This window comes from Microcaecilia unicolor, chromosome 6, assembly GCF_901765095.1.
Source record: "Microcaecilia unicolor chromosome 6, aMicUni1.1, whole genome shotgun sequence".
Lineage (NCBI taxonomy): Eukaryota > Metazoa > Chordata > Amphibia > Gymnophiona > Siphonopidae > Microcaecilia > Microcaecilia unicolor.
Window position 1 is genome coordinate 158,523,179 of NC_044036.1, and position 23,345 is coordinate 158,546,523.

Sequence of the window (23,345 nt, forward strand, 5' to 3'; positions counted from 1 at the left end):
CACAGTAAAATAAAGTCATTGAAACAATACAATTAATGTGTCAGAATTTCACAGTCACTGAATGCTCAATGTGTACACCCAGCTTTAACACAGGCCTTAAGTTGCTTTGGAAAGTTCTTAAGAGCCTTGTTGATTGGTCCCTGTGACAGGCTGTCCCAGATCATCTGTAGATCTTCCTTGAGTTTGGTAATTTTTTGTGGCTTTGGGTAGAGCTTCAGATAGGCCTCCAACATTGCTCCCCAGCCAAAAGTCTATGTCACTGTGATGTCATTAACAGTAAGCTGGTACCCCTGTTTTTCTCCCAAATAATGTAGTTTTACAGTGCAAATAAGTAAAACGTCAATTCTCAAACCATTAATTGTATAATTTTGCTTCAATGTCAACTAGTACAAAAAAAACCATGGTATTTTAATTTTTAAACAGTCAACAGCAAGATGCACTCTCAATGACAAAAATTGTTTATATACTCAACAGAGTTACAATGCTGTGAGTTTTACAGTGTAAACAGTAAATGCACAGAAATTGCTGGGTGGTCACGCTAAAGTCTGTAACTTCGCCATGTTTAGAGATAATCTCATTCCACTCAGCACATAAAAGTAGATAGTAACACAAATAAAGTTGTAAACTTTCATGCTGCAATTTCAGGCACTTGCTGAGTAAACAGCAAAAAACTGTAGGGGGTTACTTTTTTCATCCTGTACACCTATTGCTCATTTCGGGCTTCTTTTACTAAGTCATGCTAGTGATTCCTGGTGCAGCAAATGAGAGGAAGCCCATTCAATTCCTACAGGCTTCCTCTCATTTGCTGCACAGGAATCGCTAGTGTAGCTTAGTAAAAGAAGCCTTTTATTTGTTAGGACATTCTTTTTCAATACCGTTTAAATGCCTGTGTTGCGGGTCATGCGTTGATGGTCTTGACATTGGTGCATCTGGATCAAGGTAGTATATTTCTTTTGTTCGCACATAAGGAACAAATTGAGAAGAAGGTGGTCTTTCCGTTTCCAGTTCACTATTTTCAGGAGACAGTTCACTTTGTTGTTTATCCAAGTAGATGTTTTTCTCTCTATTGCTATTACCATTGCAACTGGGAAGATCGGATATATTCATTTGCCTCTGTTGCATATGATGCATTCTGTTTTTTACTGCAGGAACAAGTGGTGATTCAGATCTGTACAGAATAATTTCTGTTAATAAGCCCACTGTATCATGTTCAAAAATATGTTAACTGTATAAATTAGTTCTCATAATACAATGCAACATCCTCAAAAAGATATGCCCTAATGGAATCCTCACCTGAAATCCTACTTCTTAAAGCTGCACAGTATAGGCAGTTGGCTTGCAAACATCAAAACTTTTAGAATCTTGATTTTAGGGTTCATATATTAAAACACAGAGTCTATCTATAGGCAGAAGCTATACAATATTGCCAATATTTTCCACACAGTTTAGTTACGTATCAGGATTACCATACTTTTAACATTTAAAGATGACACCATCAGGAAACTTTGGATTATAATGGTCTATCATTCTTTTTATTAACAAAATGACAACTAATCACTTGAGAAGGTTGAATGTGGAAAGTATAATTGTTTTATGTATTTTTCGGTATTTTTTTTACAGTGTGTATTCTGTGGAATCCTTCAACTCCAATGATGTATGCATTTCCTTTTTTTTTTATCTGTATATGCAGCAGGCACATAAGGTTCCACAGTACATACATTGTGGGACCTAGCAGGAAGGTAAAATTATGTATAATCATACCTGATAATTTTCTTTCCATTAATCATAGCTGATCAATCCATAGACTGGTGGGTTGTGTCCATCTACCAGCAGGTGGAGATAGAGAGCAAACTTTTGCCTCCCTATATGTGGTCATGTGCTGCCGGAAACTCCTCAGTATGTCGATATCAAAGCTCCATCCGCAGGACTCAGCACTTAGAGAATTACACCCACGAAGGGACACTCTGCCCAGCTCACCACCGCCGAAACGGGGGAGGGGAATTAACCCAGCTCATCCCCACACAAGTGGGGGAGGGGAATCCGTCCAGCTCATCCCCGCGGAGCGGGGGAGGGACACCACACCCGCCGATGCGGGGGGATCTGGCTTATCCTGCAACCGCAACCGCGGGAGGAGCTGACTGACCCTAACACCGCCGAAGCGGGAGGGGTACAAAGCTGCCCTACAGCCGCACGAAGCGGGAGGGAGTGCCGGCAGAATTTATGTCTCAATCCAGCCCCGTAAAACGGAGGGGAGAGGAATGCAGCAGCTCACTGTAACACAAACTCGTCTCAACTCTTGAAGAATCCAAGTGAAAGAAGAACTTGAACACAAAGTCCTCCTGAAGTAACTGAAGGCTAAACTTGAACCTAAAATTCAACCAGAATATAAACAGTACAGATATCTGGGAGGGGCTATGGATTGATCAGCTATGATTAATGGAAAGAAAATTATCAGGTATGATTATACATAATTTTACCTTCCATATCATCAAGCTGATCAATCCATAGACTGGTGGGATGTACCGAAGCAGTACTCACCCAGGGCGGGACATAGAAATCCCTGACCTCAACACTGAAGCTCCAAACCGGGCCTCCGCCCGTGCAGCCACAGTCAAACGGTAATGCTTGGAGAATGTATGAGCCGAAGCCCACGTTGCCGCCTTGCATATCTCTTCCAGGGAGACGGATCCGGCCTCTGCCATCGAGGCCGCCTGAGCTCTCGTGGAGTGAGCCTTCAGCTGGATAGGCGGCACCTTCCCCGCGGCCACATAAGCCGCTGCAATGGCTTCCTTGACCCATCTTGCCACTGTAGGCTTAGCAGCCTGCAGACCCTTACGAGGACCTGCAAACAGGACAAACAGATGATCCGATTTCCGGAAATCATTGGTCACTTCCAAGTATCTGATGATGACTCGTCTCACATCCAGATATTCAAGAGCGGAGTACTCCTCTGATTAGTCCTCCCTACGAAAGGAAGGGAGACAGAGCTGCTGATTCACATGGAAGCGAGAACCAATCTTGGGCAGGAAGGCAGGCACTGTGCGCATAGTCACTCCTGCCTCAGTGAACTGCAGAAAAGGCTCTCGACATGAGAGCGCCTGGAGCTCGGAAACTCTTCTGGCTGAAGTGATAGCCACCAAAAAGACTGCTTTCAACGTCAGGTCTTTCAGAGATGCCCTCGACAAGGGTTCAAAAGGCGGCTTCTGCAATGCTCTTAGCACCAGGTTGAGATTCCACGCAGGCACCACTGAGTGCAGAGGAGGGCGCAGGTGATTAACTCCCTTGAGAAAGCGCACCACATCTGGCTGCGAAGCCAGGGAAGCACCCTTCAGGCGGCCCCTGAAGCAAGCCAGAGCCGCTACCTGGACTTTAAGGGAACTGAGCGACAGGCCTTTCTCCAGACCTTCTTGCAGGAACACCAACACTGAAGAAATTGGAGCAGTGAATGGAGAAAGTGAGCCTGCTTCACACCATGCTGCAAAGATACGCCAGACCCTGGCGTAAGCAGTAGAAGTAGAGCGCTTCCTCGCTCTCAGCATAGTGGCGATGACCTTGTCTGAGAAGCCCTTCTTCCTCAGACGCTGCCGCTCAATAGCCAGGCCGTAAGACCAAAGGGAGAGGGATCCTCCATCACCACGGGACCCTGATGTAACAGGCCCTGCTCCACTGACAGCCGCAGAGGATCGTCGACTGAGAGCCTGAACAAGTCCGCATACCAGGGACGTCTGGGCCAATCCGGACCCACCAGGATTACCCTGCCGGGATGCTTTGCCACCCGGTCTAGCACCCTGCCCAACATGGGCCAGGGCGGGAACACATAGAGGAGCTCTTGTGTCGGCCACTGTTGGAGAAGAGCATCTACTCCCAGGGATCGAGGGTCCCGTCCTCTGCTGAAAAAGCGCGGCACTTGGCCATTGGCCGATGACGCCATCAGATCTAGGCTCGGCTGGCCCCAGCGCTTCGTGATGTCCAAGAACGCCTGAGCAGATAGTTGCCACTCTCCGGGCTCCAAGGTATGGCGACTGAGAAAGTCCGCCTTGACATTCATGACTCCGGCAATGTGGGCCGCTGAAAGCTGCTCCAGGTTCGCTTCCGCCCACTGGCAAAGACTCATAGCCTCCTGGCTAGAGGGGCGCTCTTGGTACCTCCCTGGCGGTTGATATAGGCCACAGCCGTGGCATTGTCCGACAGGACCCGTACAGGCTTCAACACCAGTACCGGGATGAACTCCAATAACACCAACCGAATGGCTCTGAGTTCCAGGAGGTTGATAGACCACTTGCCTCTGCAGGAGACTAGAGCCCCTGCGCTGTCCTTCCCAAGCAGTGGGCTCCCCAGCCCATCAAAGAGGCGTCTGTCGTGACGACAATCCACTCCGGGGTCACCAGAGACAATCCTGCAGACAACTTGTCTGTCTGCGTCCACCAGCTCAGCGCCTTGCGCACTGCTGGGTCCACGGGAAGGCGCACAGCATAATCCTCCGACATCGGAGTCCAGCGCAGCAGCAGAGATAGCTGTAGTGGTCTCATATGAGCCCTGGCCCAGGGCACTACTTCCATCGTGGCCGTCATAGAGCCAAACAGCTGCACGTAGTCCCAAGCCCGAATAGGAGAGGCTACTAGGAACTAGTCCACCTGAGCCTGAAGCTTGACAATCTGATTGTCTGGCAGGAACACTCTGCCCACTTGGGTGTCGAATCGAACTCCCAGATACACCAGGGACTGAGTCGGGCGCAGCTGGCTCTTCTTCCAGTTGATGATCCATCCCAGGGAGCTCAAAAGAGCAACTACCCGGTCCATAGCTTTGCCGCACTCTGCATAAGAGGGGGCTCGGATCAACCAGTCGTCCAGATAAGGATGGACTTGTACTCCTTCCTTTAGCAGGAAGGCCGCTATGACCCCCATTACTTTGGAAAAGGTCCGCGGAGCAGTAGCCAACCCGAAAGGGAGGGCTCTGAACTGGAAGTGTCGTCTCAGGACTGTAAAACGCAGAAAGCGTTGGAGAGGAGGCCAGATGGGAATATGCAGGTACGCTTCCTTGATGTCCAAGGAAGCCAAGAACTCTCCTGCCTTCACTGCCGCTATAACAGAGCGGAGAGTCTCCATGCGAAAGTGCCTCACTTTCCAGGCCCGATTGACCCCTTTGAGGTCGAGGATAGGCCGGACAGAACCTCCTTTCTTTGGAACCACAAAGTAAATGGAGTAACGTCCCTTGCCAATCTGATTTTTTGGCACCGGAACGACCGCACCCAGGCGGATCAGGTTGTCCAAGGTCTGCTGCACTACCACAGCTTGACCGGAGACTTGCAGGGAGAGAGTACAAACCCGTCTCTTAAGGGTTGGCAGAACTCTAGCTTGTAGCCGCCTCTGATGACTTCCAGCACCCACGCGTCTGAAGTTATAGTGGTCCACTCGCCCAGAAACGAGGACAGCCGTCCTCCAATCTGCACTGGGGCGTGGACCAAGGCCCCGTCATTGGGTACGAGACCCTGGGGGAGGACCGGAGGGAGCACCTCCGGGATGGCGGTCTCTGCGAAAGGAATGCTGCTTGGGGGAGAAATTCCTCTTGAAGGAAGAGGGGGCAGAGGAACCCGACTTGCCCGGGCGGTACCGATGGGCTTCCTGCAATCGTCCTCTGGAGGTATCGGGACGAGTACTAACCCGAGCCCTGACCTCTGGTAATTTCTTGCCCTTAGACGTGCCGAGATCGGTCATGATTTTGTCCAGCTCGACCCCAAAGAGCAGCTTGCCTTTAAAAGGCAATCTAGCCAGGCGGGATTTAGAGGCGTGGTCAGCAGACCAATGTTTCAGCCAAAGCCACCGCCGCGCAGAGACTGTCTGAGCCATGCCTTTAGCTGAGGCTCTCCAGACATCATACAGCAAGTCTGCCAAATAGGCTAAGCCCGATTCCAGGGCCGGCCAATCAGCCCTCAAGGAATGATCCGAGGGGGAAGCCCGCTGCACCATAGTCCGGCACGCCCTGGCCACATAGGAGCCGCAAACTGAGGCCTGCAAACTTAAAGCAGCTGCCTCAAAGGACGACCTTAAGGCCGCCTCCAATCTTCTGTCTTGGGCGTCCTTTAGGGCCGTGCCACCTTCCACCGGCAACGCCGTTTTCTTAGTCACCGCAGTGATTAAAGAATCCACGGTAGGCCACAGATAGGCCTCACGTTCACTCACAGCCAAAGGATAGAGGCGGGACATAGCCCTAGCCACTTTAAGGCTCGTTTCCGGGACATCCCATTGAGCCACAATTAAGGTGTGCATGGCATCATGCACGTGGAAGGTTCTAGGCGGGCGCTTCGTCCCCAGCATAATGGCAGAGCCAACAGGGGCTGAGGGAGAGACGTCCTCCGGAGAGGAAATCTTCAAAGTGTCCATGGCCTGTAACAACAGGTTGGGCAAATCCTCTGGGCTAAAAAGCCGCGCTGCAGAGGGGTCATCCGCTCCATCCGAGCGGGGATCTATCTCCTCCAAGGAATCCGCAAAGGATCGTTGGGAGACCTCAGACACGCTGCCCTCATCTACATCGGAGGAGACAAAAGTCCTCCAAGGCCTGGAAATCAACCCGAGGGCGTTTACCTCTGGGAACCTCAACCTCTTTATCAGAAGAGGGAGCAGGGGCAGCGTTTGCATGAGGAAAGCCTGATGCAGCAGCAAAACAAACTCGGGGGAGAAACCCCCCAGACTGTGCACTTCCGCAGCCTGGGCAACAGCCCTAGACGCACTCTCAACCGGCGCTCGCAATAGCGGGGGAGAGACATGCTGCGCATCCAAAATGGCGTCCGGCGCGAAACTCCGTGAAGGAGCCGCGCGGGAAGAACGGCGCTTAACTTTAGCCGCTTTTGTGCCGTCGCCCAAATTAAGGGCGTTCATGGCATTAATGTCTCCAACCTCAAGGGCGGCCCCGAAGAAGCCGTCCGAGCCGCGTGGCCGGCCAAGATGGCGGAGGCGAGGAGGGGGGATGGGCGTTTATGGCGGGAAAAAAAACCGCCACGCCGGAGGAACGACCGGGACATTCATCGGTCACTAAACTATCACCCATCAAGGGCGAATCAGGTTGTAAAACCCCCGCATCCCCTCTAGAAGCGCTCCAGCGATCCGGGGAGCGACCCTTTGCGCCCTCGCCCTCCGACGCCATTGCCACGAGGAGAAGAATCGGGGAACCCCCTGCCCGCTATAAAAAGGTAAAATTACCTGCTTGCCGCTCCGAGCTGTAACGAACTGGTGTCCCAGTGAGTAGCTGCAATGAACGTTTAAAGAAACGTCGAATTAAACGCCTTTAAAGACGTTTAAAAATTTTTTTTTTTTTTTTTTTTTTTTTTAAACGGAGCCAGCGGGAGGGGGGAGAAAAGGAGGGACCTGGCACCACCAGGTTTGCACTTGCTCAAAAGAGCCCTCAACCCCAGGCACTCAACAAAACCTAAAAATTAGGCTTGGAGGCCTAGCCAGAGCTGCTGCTGTGTGTGACCACCACCTGCTGAGATAGAGAACATACTGGGGAGTTTCCGGCAGCACATGACCACATATAGGGAGGCAAAAGTTTGCTCTCTATCTCCACCTGCTGGTAGATGGACACAACCCACCAGTCTATGGATTGATCAGCTTGATGATATGGAAGCAGAAGAGCATTTGCTTCAGTTAGGAGAAGGCATCAGATCAAGGCAACCTGGCAAAGCCTACCCCCCTAGGCTAAAGCATACGTAGGGCAGTTCTATAAACTAGGCGGTCACATTTAGTTGCACCCTGGATTCTATATATGACAACCATAATTGGGCACTGATCCAAGATGTCTGCCCAATTAAACTGGCTAACAAGCCAATTCATGCCAATAACTGGGTGCTAATTGGTACCAATTTGAATTTGCACACACATCTTGCTGTGCGCTATTCTGAAACAATGTGCAACCCAAAAGTGGGTATGGCCATGGGAGGTGCATGGGTAGGTCAGGGGTGTTCCCAAAATTTGGGCGCAGTGTTGGGCGCCAAAATCAGCACTCAGTGCTATTCTTTAATGGGCGCTCATCTTTGAGTGCCATTTACTGTATCTAGCTCTATGCGCATAAATGTTTAGAATGACATATATGTGTCATTTCAAGTTTATCACAAATTTTCTATCTCCCTCATCAAATAGATGTCTGGGCTGCTTATATACTAAAAGTACATAGAAATTAAACAACAACATTAGACAATGACAAGATATGACTAAAAGAGAAGAACAGTAGAACTACAATGTAGATAGAATAGGAAGAAAGGAAGGGAAAAGGGTTAGAAGTGTTTCAATACTGTGCAGCCAATCTAGTTCAACCATCATGGGATGAGACAGATATACCAATATTCTGCCTAAGTGCTATCCTTCAAATGCCCACTGAGCTTACATAGAGGGGTTTTGCAATTGGTGAGTGGGGGGGGGGGGGGAGGGGATGGGCAAGACACAGGTGGAGTTCCCACCAAACATTATAAGTTATGTGCATCCCTTCTGCATTTAGGCAACCCACTCTTATGCCACCTCCATAACTAGCATAAGTGCAGGCACCTACATATTAGGAGTGTATGTGAGAGGTTACTTTGGGAGAAGTGGAGTGAACCACGGCATATAAAGAATACGCCCTTCCAGTCTTGCTAAATTGGTGCTTCTGGAATCAATTACAAGCACCACTATGGCATCTGATACCACCGAAGTCACTAGTAAGACCCATTTCCAGAGCAGTGGGTATAGGAGTGCAAGGGAAGATGTTTTTCTGGAGGAGTGGAGTGGCGACTGATAGGATGGAGGCTGAGAATGGAACCACTTTCTGTTCAATAGGTTTGAAGAGAAAGAATCCCCTGAGAAAACCAGTGTAAGGTGAAAAAATCAGTTAAGTATGGAACATCTGGGCCATAAACTGTAGGGATGCATATGTGTGTCAATTTTTCTGCCCACGATGACAGGTAAAAACCAAAATTGTGGGGTTTTCTTGTGTCTTTAACAGTGTACACTCTTCCCAAAAGAGTACATACTTTTCATAAAGAGTACTCCCATTTTCAGAACAACATGTAATCAATACAAAAAAAAGGTGAACTCTATTCTGATAGTGTTAACATGCACACACTATCGAAAAAGTGTGGGCTCTCTTTCAGAAAGAACACGCAATACCAACGAGACTGCCCCCCCCCCCCCCCCCCAAAAAAAAAAAAAAAAAAAACTAACGTTTCCATAAGCAACATAGGAAACAACATGAAACAAAACTTTTTGGGCTGCACATCCCTACTAACTTCAACAAACAATAACATCTAGTTCAAAGCAGGTGTCAAATTTTTGCCTTTACAGAGCTTCCAGGAAAGAGTGTGAGGAAGTGTCATGCCATGCTGTTTCTGGCAGGTCTCATACGATGCTCCTTCATTTATAGACAGGTGAGCACTGATTTTAACACGCACATACTAATGTGATACGAGACTGGCTTGGCATGCAAGACCCACATGGCATGATGTTTTATTTCATACAAAACAATCTTAATGTGCAAGTTCAAAACTTTATTGTATATGACTGACAAAACGTTCACTTTTCATTACGGTTATCCTGAAAACCAGACTACTCTGAGGAAGAGAGTTATACAGCACTTCTCAAAACATCATGGAGCAATTTTATAAGTTAGCACCAAGATTTAGGTGTTGCAATGCCGTGCACTCAGTGCCAATTCTATAACGACATCCAGAGGCCAAGACTCAGTTATAGAGTACTGGGAAGCTTGCCAGGTGCCCTTGGCCTGGATTGGCCGCTGTCGGGGACAGGATGCTGGGCTCGATGGACCCTTGGTCTTTTCCCAGTGTGGCATTACTCATGTACTTATTGTAAAGTTGGCATTGGGGGAATCTCTTCATAAAGGCGGTTAACAAATCCAAATAAATAAAATAAAGTGAGGCACCACAGGTATGCCAAATTAATGGAAGTGGTAACTGCTGGCGCCTTAGTGTGCCCCGAAGTGGGCATAACATTTAGTATTCTATGTTACACATAGTGCTCAGAGACATGCCCATGACCCACCCATTCTCTGCCCACATGTATGTTCCCCTCCCACTTCCACACTAAGCAATTTTGGCACATATTTTATTGAACAGCATTTACACACGTAAATGCCAGTTAGTGGCACCAATCATGCGCATAAATTCTGTAATTTAGATGCCATTTTATAGAATTGCCCTTTATAAGGGTATTTTTCTAACAAGTTGCTTATGTAAAAAGTTCAAGCAGGTGCCTATTTTGGGCCTTTTTATTAAAAATACAAACAAAAAAACAACCTCCAAAACCTGCAACAAATGCATCTAAATGCCCCCACACACATTTACACCTACCTGGGTGAGATTGATGTAAACATACATGCGAATTTTATAAACTATGTATGTACCTGCAACTCCAGCCATGCTCCACCCAAACATGCCTATATGTGGGTTGGGTAGAAAGGTAAAATTATGTATAATCATACCTGATAATTTTCTTTCCATTAATCATAGCTGATCAATCCATAGACTGGTGGGTTGTGTCCATCTACCAGCAGGTGGAGATAGAGAGCAAACTTTTGCCTCCCTATATGTGGTCATGTGCTGCCGGAAACTCCTCAGTATGTCGATATCAAAGCTCCATCCGCAGGACTCAGCACTTAGAGAATTACACCCACGAAGGGACACTCTGCCCAGCTCACCACCGCCGAAACGGGGGAGGGGAATTAACCCAGCTCATCCCCACACAAGTGGGGGAGGGGAATCCGTCCAGCTCATCCCCGCGGAGCGGGGGAGGGACACCACACCCGCCGATGTGGGGGGATCTGGCTTATCCTGCAACCGCAACCGCGGGAGGAGCTGACTGACCCTAACACCGCCGAAGCGGGAGGGGTACAAAGCTGCCCTACAGCCGCACGAAGCGGGAGGGAGTGCCGGCAGAATTTATGTCTCAATCCAGCCCCGTAAAACGGAGGGGAGAGGAATGCAGCAGCTCACTGTAACACAAACTCGTCTCAACTCTTGAAGAATCCAAGTGAAAGAAGAACTTGAACACGAAGTCCTCCTGAAGTAACTGAAGGCTAAACTTGAACCTAAAATTCAACCAGAATATAAACAGTACAGATATCTGGGAGGGGCTATGGATTGATCAGCTATGATTAATGGAAAGAAAATTATCAGGTATGATTATACATAATTTTACCTTCCATATCATCAAGCTGATCAATCCATAGACTGGTGGGATGTACCGAAGCAGTACTCACCCAGGGCGGGACATAGAAATCCCGGACCTCAACACTGAAGCTCCAAACCGGGCCTCCGCCCGTGCAGCCACAGTCAAACGGTAATGCTTGGAGAATGTATGAGCCGAAGCCCCGTTGCCGCCTTGCATATCTCTACCAAGGAGACGGATCTGGCCTCTGCCATCGAGGCCGCCTGAGCTCTCGTGGAGTGAGCCTTCAGCTGGATAGGCGGCACCTTCCCCGCGGCCACATAAGCCGCTGCAATGGCTTCCTTGACCCATCTTGCCACTGTAGGCTTAGCAGCCTGCAGACCCTTACGAGGACCTGCAAACAGGACAAACAGATGATCCGATTTCCGGAAATCATTGGTCACTTCCAAGTATCTGATGATGACTCGTCTCACATCCAGATATTCAAGAGCGGAGTACTCCTCTGGGTAGTCCTCCCTACGAAAGGAAGGGAGACAGAGCTGCTGATTCACATGGAAGCGAGAAACAATCTTGGGCAGGAAGGAAGGCACTGCGCGAATAGTCACTCCTGCCTCAGTGAACTGCAGAAAAGGCTCTCGACATGAGAGCGCCTGGAGCTCGGAAACTCTTCTGGCTGAAGTGATAGCCACCAAAAAGACTGCTTTCAACGTCAGGTCTTTCAGAGATGCCCTCGACAAGGGTTCAAAAGGCGGCTTCTGCAATGCTCTTAGCACCAGGTTGAGATTCCACGCAGGCACCACTGAGTGCAGAGGAGGGCGCAGGTGATTAACTCCCTTGAGAAAGCGCACCACATCTGGCTGCGAAGCCAGGGAAGCACCCTTCAGGCGGCCCCTGAAGCAAGCCAGAGCCGCTACCTGGACTTTAAGGGAACTGAGCGACAGGCCTTTCTCCAGACCTTCTTGCAGGAACGCCAACACTGAAGAAATTGGAGCAGTGAAGGGAGAAAGAGAGCCTGCTTCACACCATGCTGCAAAGATACGCCAAACCCTGGCGTAAGCAGTAGAAGTAGAGCGCTTCCTCGCTCTCAGCATAGTGGCGATGACCTTGTCTGAGAAGCCCTTCTTCCTCAGACGCTGCCGCTCAACAGCCAGGCCGTAAGACCAAAGGGAGAGGGATCCTCCATCACCACGGGACCCTGACGTAACAGGCCCTGCTCCACTGACAGCCGCAGAGGATCGTCGACTGAGAGCCTGATCAAGTCCGCATACCAGGGACGTCTGGGCCAATCCGGACCCACCAGGATTACCCTGCCGGGATGCTTTGCCACCCGGTCTAGCACCCTGCCCAACATGGGCCAGGGCGGGAACACATAGAGGAGCTCTTGTGTCGGCCACTGTTGGAGAAGAGCATCTACTCCCAGGGATCGAGGGTCCCGTCCTCTGCTGAAGAAGCGCGGCACTTGGCAATTGGCCGATGACGCCATCAGATCTAGGCTCGGCTGGCCCCAGCGCTTCGTGATGTCCAAGAACGCCTGAGCAGATAGTTGCCACTCTCCGGGCTCCAAGGTATGGCGACTGAGAAAGTCCGCCTTGACATTCATGACTCCGGCAATGTGGGCCGCTGAAAGCTGCTCCATGTTCGCTTCCGCCCACTGGCAAAGACTCATAGCCTCCTTGGCTAGAGGGGCGCTCTTGGTACCTCCCTGGCAGTTGAGATAGGCCACAGCCGTGGCATTGTCCGACAGGACCCGTACAGGCTACAACACCAGTACCGGGATGAACTCCAATAACACCAACCGAATGGCTCTGAGTTCCAGGAGGTTGATAGACCACTTGCCTCTGCAGGAGACTAGAGCCCCTGCGCTGTCCTTCCCAAGCAGTGGGCTCCCCAGCCCATCAAAGAGGCGTCTGTCGTGACGACAATCCACTCCGGGGTCACCAGAGGCAATCCTGCAGACAACTTGTCTGTCTGCGTCCACCAGCTCAGCGCCTTGCGCACTGCTGGGTCCACGGGAAGGCGCACAGCATAATCCTCCGACATCGGAGTCCAGCGCAGCAGCAGAGATAGCTGTAGTGGTCTCATATGAGCCCTGGCCCAGGGCACTACTTCCATCGTGGCCGTCATAGAGCCCAACAGCTGCACGTAGTCCCAAGCCCGAATAGGAGAGGCTACTAGGAACTAGTCCACCTGAGCCTGAAGCTTGACAATCCGATTGTCTGGCAGGAACACTCTGCCCACCTGGGTGTCGAATCGAACTCCCAGATACTCCAGGGACTGAGTCGGGCGCAGCTGGCTCTTCTTCCAGTTGATGATCCATCCCAGGGAGCTCACCAGAGCAACTACCCGGTCCATAGCTTTGCCGCACTCTGCATAAGAGGGGGCTCGGATCAACCAGTCGTCCAGATAAGGATGGACTTGTACTCCTTCCTTTAGCAGGAAGGCCGCTATGACCCCCATTACTTTGGAAAAGGTCCGCGGAGCAGTAGCCAACCCGAAAGGGAGGGCTCTGAACTGGAAGTGTCGTCTCAGGACTGTAAAACGCAGAAAGCGTTGGAGAGGAGGCCAGATGGGAATATGCAGGTACGCTTCCTTGATGTCCAAGGAAGCCAAGAACTCTCCTGCCTTCACTGCCGCTATAACAGAGCGGAGAGTCTCCATGCGAAAGTGCCTCACTTTCCAGGCCCGATTGACCCCTTTGAGGTCGAGGATAGGCCGGACAGAACCTCCTTTCTTTGGAACCACAAAGTAAATGGAGTAACGTCCCTTGCCAATCTGATTTTTTGGCACCGGAACGACCGCACTCAGGCGGATCAGGTTGTCCAAGGTCTGCTGCACTGCCACAGCTTGACCGGAGACTTGCAGGGAGAGAGTACAAACCCGTCTCTTAAGGGTTGGCAGAACTCTAGCTTGTAGCCGTCTCTGATGACTTCCAGCACCCACGCGTCTGAAGTTATAGTGGTCCACTCGCCCAGAAACGAGGACAGCCGTCCTCCAATCTGCACTGGGGCGTGGACCAAGGCCCCGTCATTGGGTACGAGACCCTGGGGGAGGACCGGAGGGAGCACCTCCGGGACGGCGGTCTCTGCGAAAGGAATGCTGCTTGGGGGAGAAATTCCTCTTGAAGGAAGAGGGGGCAGAGGAACCCGACTTGCCCGGGGCGGTACCGACGGGCTTCCAGCAACCGTCCTCTGGAGGTACCAGGACGAGTACTAGCCCGAGCCCTGACCTCTGGTAATTTCTTGCCCTTAGACGTGCCGAGATCGGTCACGATTTTGTCCAGCTCGACCCCAAAGAGCAGCTTGCCTTTAAAAGGCAATCTAGCCAGGCGGGATTTAGAGGCGTGGTCAGCCGACCAATGTTTCAGCCAAAGCCACCGCCGCGCAGAGACTGTCTGAGCCATGCCCTTAGCTGAGGCTCTCAAGACATCATACAGCAAGTCTGCCAATAGGCTAAGCCCGATTCCAGGGCCGGCCAATCAGCCCTCAAGGAAAGATCCGAGGGGGAAGCCCGCTGCACCATAGTCAGGCACGCCCTGGCCACATAGGAGCCGCAAACTGAGGCCTGCAAATTTAACGCAGCTGCCTCAAAGGACGACCTTAAGGCCGCCTCCAATCTTCTGTCTTGGGCGTCCTTTAGGGCCGTGCCACCTTCCACCGGCAACGCCGTTTTCTTAGTCACCGCAGTGATTAAAGAATCCACGGAAGGCCACAGATAGGCCTCACGTTCACTCACAGCCAAAGGATAGAGGCGGGACATAGCCCTAGCCACTTTAAGGCTCGTTTCCGGGACATCCCATTGAGCCGCAATTAAGGTGTGCATGGCATCATGCACGTAGAAGGATCTAGGCGGGCGCTTCGTCCCCAGCATAATGGCAGAGCCAACAGGGGCTGAGGGAGAGACGTCCTCCGGAGAGGAAATCTTCAAAGTGTCCATGGCCTGTAACAACAGGTTGGGCAAATCCTCTGGGCTAAAAAGCCGCGCTGCAGAGGGGTCATCCGCTCCATCCGAGCGGGGATCTATCTCCTCCAAGGAATCCGCAAAGGACCGTTGGGAGACCTCAGACACGCTGCCCTCATCTACATCGGAGGAGACAAAGTCCTCCAAGGCCTGGAAATCAACCCGAGGGCGTTTACCTCTGGGAACCTCAACCTCTTTATCAGAAGAGGGAGCAGGGGCAGCGTTTTGCATGAGGAAAGCCTGATGCAGCAGCAAAACAAACTCGGGGGAGAAACCCCCCAGACTGTGCACTTCCGCAGCCTGGGCAACAGCCCTAGACGCACTCTCAACCGGCGCTCGCAATAGCGGGGGAGAGACATGCTGCGCATCCAAAATGGCGTCCGGCGCGAAACTCCGCGAAGGAGCCGCGCGGGAAGAACGGCGCTTAACTTTAGCCGCTTTGTGCCGTCGCCCAAATTAAGGGCGTTCATGGCATTAATGTCTCCAACCTCAAGGGCGGCCCACGAAGAAGCCGTCCGAGCCGCGTGGCCAGCCAAGATGGCGGAGGCGAGGAGCGGGGGATGGGCGTTTATGGCGGGAAAAAACCGCCACGCCGGAGGAACGACTGGGACATTCATCGGTCACTAAACTGTCACCCATCAAGGGCGAATCAGGTTGTAAAACCCCCGCATCCCCTCTAGAAGCGCTCCAGCGATCCGGGGAGCGACCCTTTGCGCCCTCGCCCTCCGACGCCATATGCCACGAGGAGAAGAATCGGGGAACCCCCTGCCCGCTATAAAAAGGTAAAATTACCTGCTTGCCGCTCCAAGCTGTAACGAACTGGTGTCCCAGTGAGTAGCTGCAATGAACGTTTAAAGAAACGTCGAATTAAACGCCTTTAAAGACGTTTAAAATTTTTTTTTTTTTTTTTTTTAAACGGAGCCAGCGGGAGGGGGGAGAAAAGGAGGGACATGGCACCACCAGGTTTGCACTTGCTCAAAAGAGCCCTCAACCCCAGGCCTCAACAAAACCTAAGGATTAGGCTTGGAGGCCTAGCCAGAGCTGCTGCTGTGTGTGACCACCACCTGCTGAGATAGAGAACATACTGAGGAGTTTCCGGCAGCACATGACCACATATAGGGAGGCAAAAGTTTGCTCTCTATCTCCACCTGCTGGTAGATGGACACAACCCACCAGTCTATGGATTGATCAGCTTGATGATATGGAAGTTGGGGCAATCATTATCCACACCGACTTTATACATTCATAACCTTTGGGGATATTTTTTAAAAGCCTTTTTCTGCAGGTAAAACAAGCCCCATGAAAAAATGTTTCACATATTACTATCCTAAGAGAACAATTTTTAAATTAAATATAGGGCTTGCAAACATATTATACCCACAAGCTACCAGTACATTTGCGTGGGATTTCCCCTTGAAAATGTGGCTGACAGGGAGAGCAGGTACACAGGGACTCTATTACATCAGGAACAAACATTTCTGTGGAAATTAAATTCAGGGCTTTCAAAATAAAAGCACCACGTGTACTTTCCATCCCTTAATCTAACCTCACACCTATTTTGATGTGAGCATTTTTACCCCCAGTGTTGGGAGGGCAGGCAGGATAACTTTCAATGTAGCTTTTAATGTGGGGATCCCTGTTGTATAGTCGTACTACTATGTATTGCCTAGAACTATTAGTCATTAAAATAAAATCATTCCAGTTCTGCTTATTATTTTATATAGTCCGATCAAATAACATTTAATACCTATGATGTACCTGAATTTCCTACAAAGCTTTTGAAGTAATCTAGGAGGTTAAATATCTGAAAGATGATGATTCAGTAATAACTGTACAACTACAGAAAAAGGTTATCAAGAAAAAGAATCAGAATGGACTAGAAAGAAACTATTTTGTACAGGAGGCAAGACCTACCTTTTGTTATAATCATATTTTTGAGAATTCTCTTCATCCTAGAACAAGAAATTTCAAAGACATTTTTTTCATAAAGGCTTACCTAGTAATTGACATAAAATTACATTTATAATGCTCACTTATTTCTAATTTTCTATTATTATTAATATTATTTTCGTCTAGCAGTTTCTACTAGCTTCTTTGGGCTTAAAGTTCAAATTGGAGGTAGCCTTTATTGGGCCAGGATGCCATGAACCTTCATTCACAATTACCAGTGACCCCCCCCCCCCCCCCCCAATTTTATGTTCTCTTAAGTAGAGAGGTGTGGTAGCCGTGTTCGTCCACAAATTACTACAGTTATAATCCGTGGCCAGAAGCAATACATGAAAGATATCTTTGGAACTATAAAATAGTGAACACCACGTCCAAATAATAGAATATTTTCTTTTTCACGCAGCATGTAATTAATCTGTGGAATCTGATGCTGGAAGATGCGGTTGAGGCCAAAAACATAACGGGATTCAAAAGATGACTGGATAAATTCTTGAAGAAAAAAAATCCATACAAAATTATTAGTCAGATAAACTTGGGAGAGCCATTGTTCATCCTCAGAATTTACTATGAGAACAGAGCTACTTTTTTGGGATCTGCTGGGTAACCTGGACTAGCTACTGTTGGAAACAGGATGCTGGTTTCCAATCAACATCAGTCCGATTCAGCATGGCTTTCATTTATTCTTATGTTCTTAATTCCTAGATGTTAACTGCTGTGTGGTCACTGGGACTCCCTCTCTCTAGCTCCACAGCATCCACAGGCCCAGCTGGCCTGGCCTAAGTATAGTTTTTAGGTTAGGACTTACCTAACCTAAGAACTATACTTAAGCCTTTCACATGGCAGCATACTGGCACCAAGGTAATATGCCAAGAACTATATTCACTATGCAATCGTTACTTGGCTAAGACAAGTGGGGAAAGCATGCAGAACATGGCTCATGGAATTCTTTGCAACCCCTCTGCTTGCAAATGCATGTGTGTGTGCTGGAAAGGGGAATTTGCAGGTGTGTGTGTTTGTGTACATATCTATGTGTGTATGCTTGCTTGCATGTGTGTGTCTATGATTAGGAGAGGAGATGGGAGAGAAAGGCAATTAGAAAGATGCAATCCCTTAATCACAGTGTTACAGTGAATCAGTGTATGTATGCTACAGCTGCTGAAGCTACTTCTCACATTGAAATGTATTGTGGCATTTTTGGAGGGGGTTCCTTTATCTTACATCTCCCACCAGATGCAGAAACTTTGGGTCCCTGACAATTGGTCTAATGACAATTTGTCTAATAGACAATTAATCTAAAATATACAACGGCTAATGGGTCAGGTGGTCTAAAAGACTATTGGTCTAATGATACAATTGGTCTAATGGCTTAATTGATCTAAAGAGGAGACAGGATACTGATGCAAAAATCAGTGTAATTTTGTAAGAAAAAACTACAGAAAAATACAGAAATTAAAGATTACCACACAAACTTTATGAAAGAAGTTAATTTTATAAACGTATATGAGTGAAGATAGTTAATATGAGAAAATTAAAAACCACAAAAGTTTATCAATGTTGTTCTAAAAGCACAGGTTGTGGGCAATGCCACATAGAAAATCCAGAATATTGCAGGAAGCTCACTGTGCAAAATTGGGCATACTATGATCTTCACTGTTTCTATCATCATTTTTCTGTTTCATTTGTTGCTTACCTCGTTATTATGCTTTTCACCTGACCATCAACATTTTTCTGTTCTTTCTGCAATTTGGCGATCAATTTATAAACTCCAATATGTGCTCTTCCAGTCTTCTTTGCCATGATTCCATTATGTTCTGTGTTATTTGCATACCCAGGTCAACACGAGCATTGACTGACCACAGAGATGGTGGAAACAACGGAGGTGATCTGATTTGCTGGTCGTGAAGAGTCCTGCAAACCCATCCACGAACATAATTGTCATCAAAACACTGGGCAAGATTGGCTATTTCATCAGGAAGGGATCCCATCAATTCAAGCCATGCCAGTTGAATTTCATTAGGAGGAAGAAATGCTAGTGCTGCGATTTGGTGAACCTCTATACTGAAGGCCTCATCTGGCAGTATATATATAAAAAAGAATTAAACCTTAAACTCTGGTGCGTATTAATTTGAGAGTCCTAGGCCCTGTATCTTCCTATATATACTTTGCCCAAAATGGAAAAATCAAGCATTACGACTAGAGTTGGGAAATTCTTCTGCAGAGGCTCATATGAAATCAGAAACAACAATGGGAGGTTTCAGGGAGATAGTGAACTTTGCAGCTGACAACAAGTCCTGAAGATCAGCTCTTCAGTATTTACATAGACAAGCAGCAAGGAGAAACTCAAAATGAACACAACAACCTTAAACAACTTGCTAACTTAACACTAACCAGGCGCGCAAACGTGTGGACCTCTTTCATCTCTGGACAACTTGTAGAAAACAAGAGATACACAGGAAGCACCATGCAAGGTAACAGTAGTTATTTGACCCATAACTTCACACCAACTAAACTTCTCAGAAACCTGAAGCGGGCCTCTGGAATAGGCCTATTCCAGAACCTGTGGGATGTATAAAAGCAATCCCTAGAGTGGGTGGGATCCTGGCGTCACCACCCTGAGGAACGAAGCCCCAAAACTGGCTTCCAAGCGTGCCACAATGTTCAATCTGTAGTGCTTAGCAAAGGTATGCAGAGTCGACCACGTTGCCGCCTTGCTAATATTCGACAAAGTCAGTAATGTAGTCTCCACCCAGGATGTCGCTGTATGCCTCATAGAATGAGCCTGCAAGGCCTGAGGAGCTGCTTCCCCACAAGCAAATAAGCTTACGCGATAGTCTCCATCAGCCATCTAGCCACTGTGGGCTTGGAAACCATAAGGCCAAGCCTCTGTTTACTACAAAAGAACAAATAGTCTGTCCAATTTGCAAAACTCATTTGTGAATTCCAGATATCGAATCTACACACATCAAGAAGCTTCAAGGAAGAACACCGAACCTCTTTGTCCTCTCTGCGAAACAACAGACCTCACATCCCATTTAAACTTCATGCTTCAACAAGGAACCTTCCCTAAAGAAAATGGCAACATCTTACTCACCCCAATACCAAAAGACGCCAAGAAAAAAAAACAAATGACATCACCAATTATCATCCAGTAGCATCCATCCCATTGGTAGTCAAACTAATGGAAGGCTTGGTAACCAAACAAATTAATGAATACTTAGACAAATTCACAGTACTACACGAATCACAATCAGGATTCCGCCCTTTACACAGCACCGAAACAGTACTACTAACCCTCTTAACCAAATTCAAGCAGGAAATAGCAATAGGTAAAAGCATACTTTTACTACAATTTGATATGTCCAGCGTATTCGACATGGTCAATCATAACATACTACTAAGACTCCTTGACTACTTCGGAATCAGCGAAAACATACTCAAATGAAAAGGGCTTCCTAACCACTAGAACCTATCAAGTGAAAGATAGCACAAACATATTATCATCACCTTGCCAACCAGACTGCGGAGTACCACAAGGATCACCACTATCACCGATCCTTTTCAACCTCATGATGACCCCACTAGCCAAGTCCTTAGCCAGCCAAGGCCTCAACCCATTCATATATGCAGATGACGTCACAATATATATCCCCTACAAACACAACCTGACAGAAATCACCAATAAAATCAAGCTCAGTCTAAACATCATGGACTCATGGGCAAACGCATTCCAACTAAAACTCAATACAGAAAAAACACACTGAGGCATATTTTCAAAGCACTTGGCCTTCCAAAGTTCCATAGGTTTCTATGGAACTTTGGAAGGCTCAGTGCTTTGAAAATATGCCTCATTGTCTCACAATCTCATCCCAATATAACATATATAAACCCACAAATATAAACCTGTCAGGCCACACCCTTCCTATCGCAGACAGTCTGAAAATTCTCGGAGTAACAATCGACCGGAACCTCTCACTAGAGAATCAAGCGAAATCCACCATAAAGAAAATGTTCCACTCAATGTGGAAACTCAAGCAAGTGAAACCATTCTTCCCGAGGGAAACGTTTCGCAACTTGATACAATCAATGGTACTGAAACATGCAGACTACTGCAACGGAATCTATGCGGGCTGTAAAGAACAAATCATAAAGAAACTCCAGACCGCTCAAAACACAGCAGCCAGGCTTATATTTTGAAAATCGCGCTTTGAAAGTGCCAAACCCCTCCGACAAAAACTCCACTGGCTCCCGATCAAAGAACATATTGCCTTCAAAATCTGCTCTATGGTCCATAAAATTATCTACGGTGAAGCCCCAGGATACATGAAAGACCTCATAGACCTGCCAACCAGAAACACAACAAGATCAGCTCGAACCTATCTTAATCTTCACTACCCAAACAACAAAGGACTCAAAGCGAGGTAATTAAATTTGCTGGTGCAAGGTGATGCATATGGGAAAAAAGAACCCGAATTATAGCTACGTCATGCAAGGTTCCACGTTAGGAGTTACGGACCAAGAAAGGGATCTGGGTGTCGACGTCGATAATACACTGAAACCTTCTGCTCAGTGTGCTGCTGCGGCTAGGAAAGTGAATAGAATGTTGGTTATTATTAGGAAAGGTATGGAAAACAGGTGTGAGGATGTCATAATGCCGTTATATCGCTCCATGGTTCGACCGCAACTTGAGTATTGTGTTCAATTCTGGTCGCCGCATCTCAAGAAAGATATAGCAGAATTGGAAAAGGTGCAGCGAAGAGCGACTAAAATGATAGTGGGGATGGGACGACTTCCCTATGAAGGCAGCCTAAGGAGGCTAGGGCTTTTCAGCTTGGAGAAGAGACGGCTGAGGGGAGACATGATAGAGGTATATAAAATAATGAGTGGAGTGGAACAGGTGGATGTGAAGCGTCTGTTCAAGCTTTCCAAAAATACTAGGACTAGGGGGCATGCGATGAAACTACAGTGTAGTAAATTTAAAACAAATCGGAGAAAATGTTTCTTCACCCAATGCATAATTAAACTCTGGAATTCGTTGCCTGAGAACGTGGTGAAAGCGGTTAGCTTGACAGAGTTTAAAAAGGGGTTAGACGGTTTCCTAAAGGACAAGTCCATAAACCACTACTAAATGGGCTTGGGAAAAATCCACAATTCCAGGAACAACATGTATAGAATGTTTGTACGTTTGGGAAGCTTGCCAGGTGCCCTTGGCCTGGACTGGCCGCTGTCGTGGACAGGATGCTGGGCTCGATGGACCCTTGGTCTTTTCCCAGTGTGGCATTACTTATGTACAAAACAATATATGAATCCAGCTTCTCCTATTTAAGCGCACAACTATGGAACACACTTCCAAAAACAGTAAAAACAACATAAGACTACCTAAAGTTCCGGAAAAAAACTAAAAACGAACCTGTTCCAAAAGGCATACCCCACCAACCCAACATAAGAACCAGAGAACCTGCTACACAACAACACCAAGAACTTAACGGACTCACCTCAACCTCCCTCCTCCTACCGAATGTTTGCCAATATAGCTAACGTATATGAACCATATTCTACCACAATCACACCTTGTACTTGTGCACACTATGTATTTGTTCACATTGAGCCTGCAAATAGGTGGGAAAATGTGGGATACAAATGTAACAAATAAATAAATAAACAGAAGCTCCACATATTGGTTGAGATGAAATGCTGATACCACTTAATACATTTTTGATTAGCTTTCAAAGGTAGCCCTTCTTCTTCAGATCAGAAATAACCAGGATGAGAGACATCCACCCAGTTCCCATATTTCCTCACCTTACCCACCCCACCCCCTTCCTGTGAAACTGTCATTAGAATGCTTTGATGTTTCACTTATAAACTGTTATTTGCTTACTAGTAAAAAAGCCCCATTTCTAATGCAAATGAAACGGGGGCTAGCAATGTTTTCTTTTGTGTGCATGTGGGAGTGTGTGTGTCCCTCCCCCCTCTGAGTCCTTCACTGTTACAGAGCCAGCGATTTGATTTCGTGCTCTGCTGTTTTCCTTCACTGACTGTGTTACAGAGAGGGCGGGGCAGACACTCATAGGGAAACCGGATATCTCGCCCCCTTCACACTTCCGGCTGGAGGCTTCATAGAACGTTGGTGTTGCTTTTTATATAGAGAGATTTCTGATCTGAAGGGTTACCTTCGAAATCTAATTAAAAAAATGTATTGTTAGTTAAATAAAAAAGGTATCATCTTATTTTCTTTTCTATATTTTGTTTTATTTCTATTTATTACCTTTACAAGTGGACTAACATGGCTACCAC

At 47.8% G+C, this 23,345-nt stretch overlaps 1 protein-coding gene across 6 annotated transcripts in view; it reads right to left on the minus strand.

Annotated features, from left to right (window-relative positions):
* Nucleotides 1–23,345, minus strand: part of CCDC66 (coiled-coil domain containing 66) — a 99,666-nt gene that overhangs the window by 13,763 nt on the left and 62,558 nt on the right. For 5 of the 6 annotated variants that reach the window (XM_030206061.1, XM_030206062.1, XM_030206060.1 and 2 more), the window contains 2 exons: nt 17,019–17,056; nt 876–1,168 (listed from right to left, as the gene is read on the minus strand). In XM_030206061.1, coding sequence (XP_030061921.1) covers nt 876–1,168; nt 17,019–17,056 — 331 coding nt within the window. The remainder of the gene's footprint in view (nt 1–875; nt 1,169–17,018; nt 17,057–23,345) is intronic. The other variant, XM_030206063.1, reaches the window with a different exon arrangement.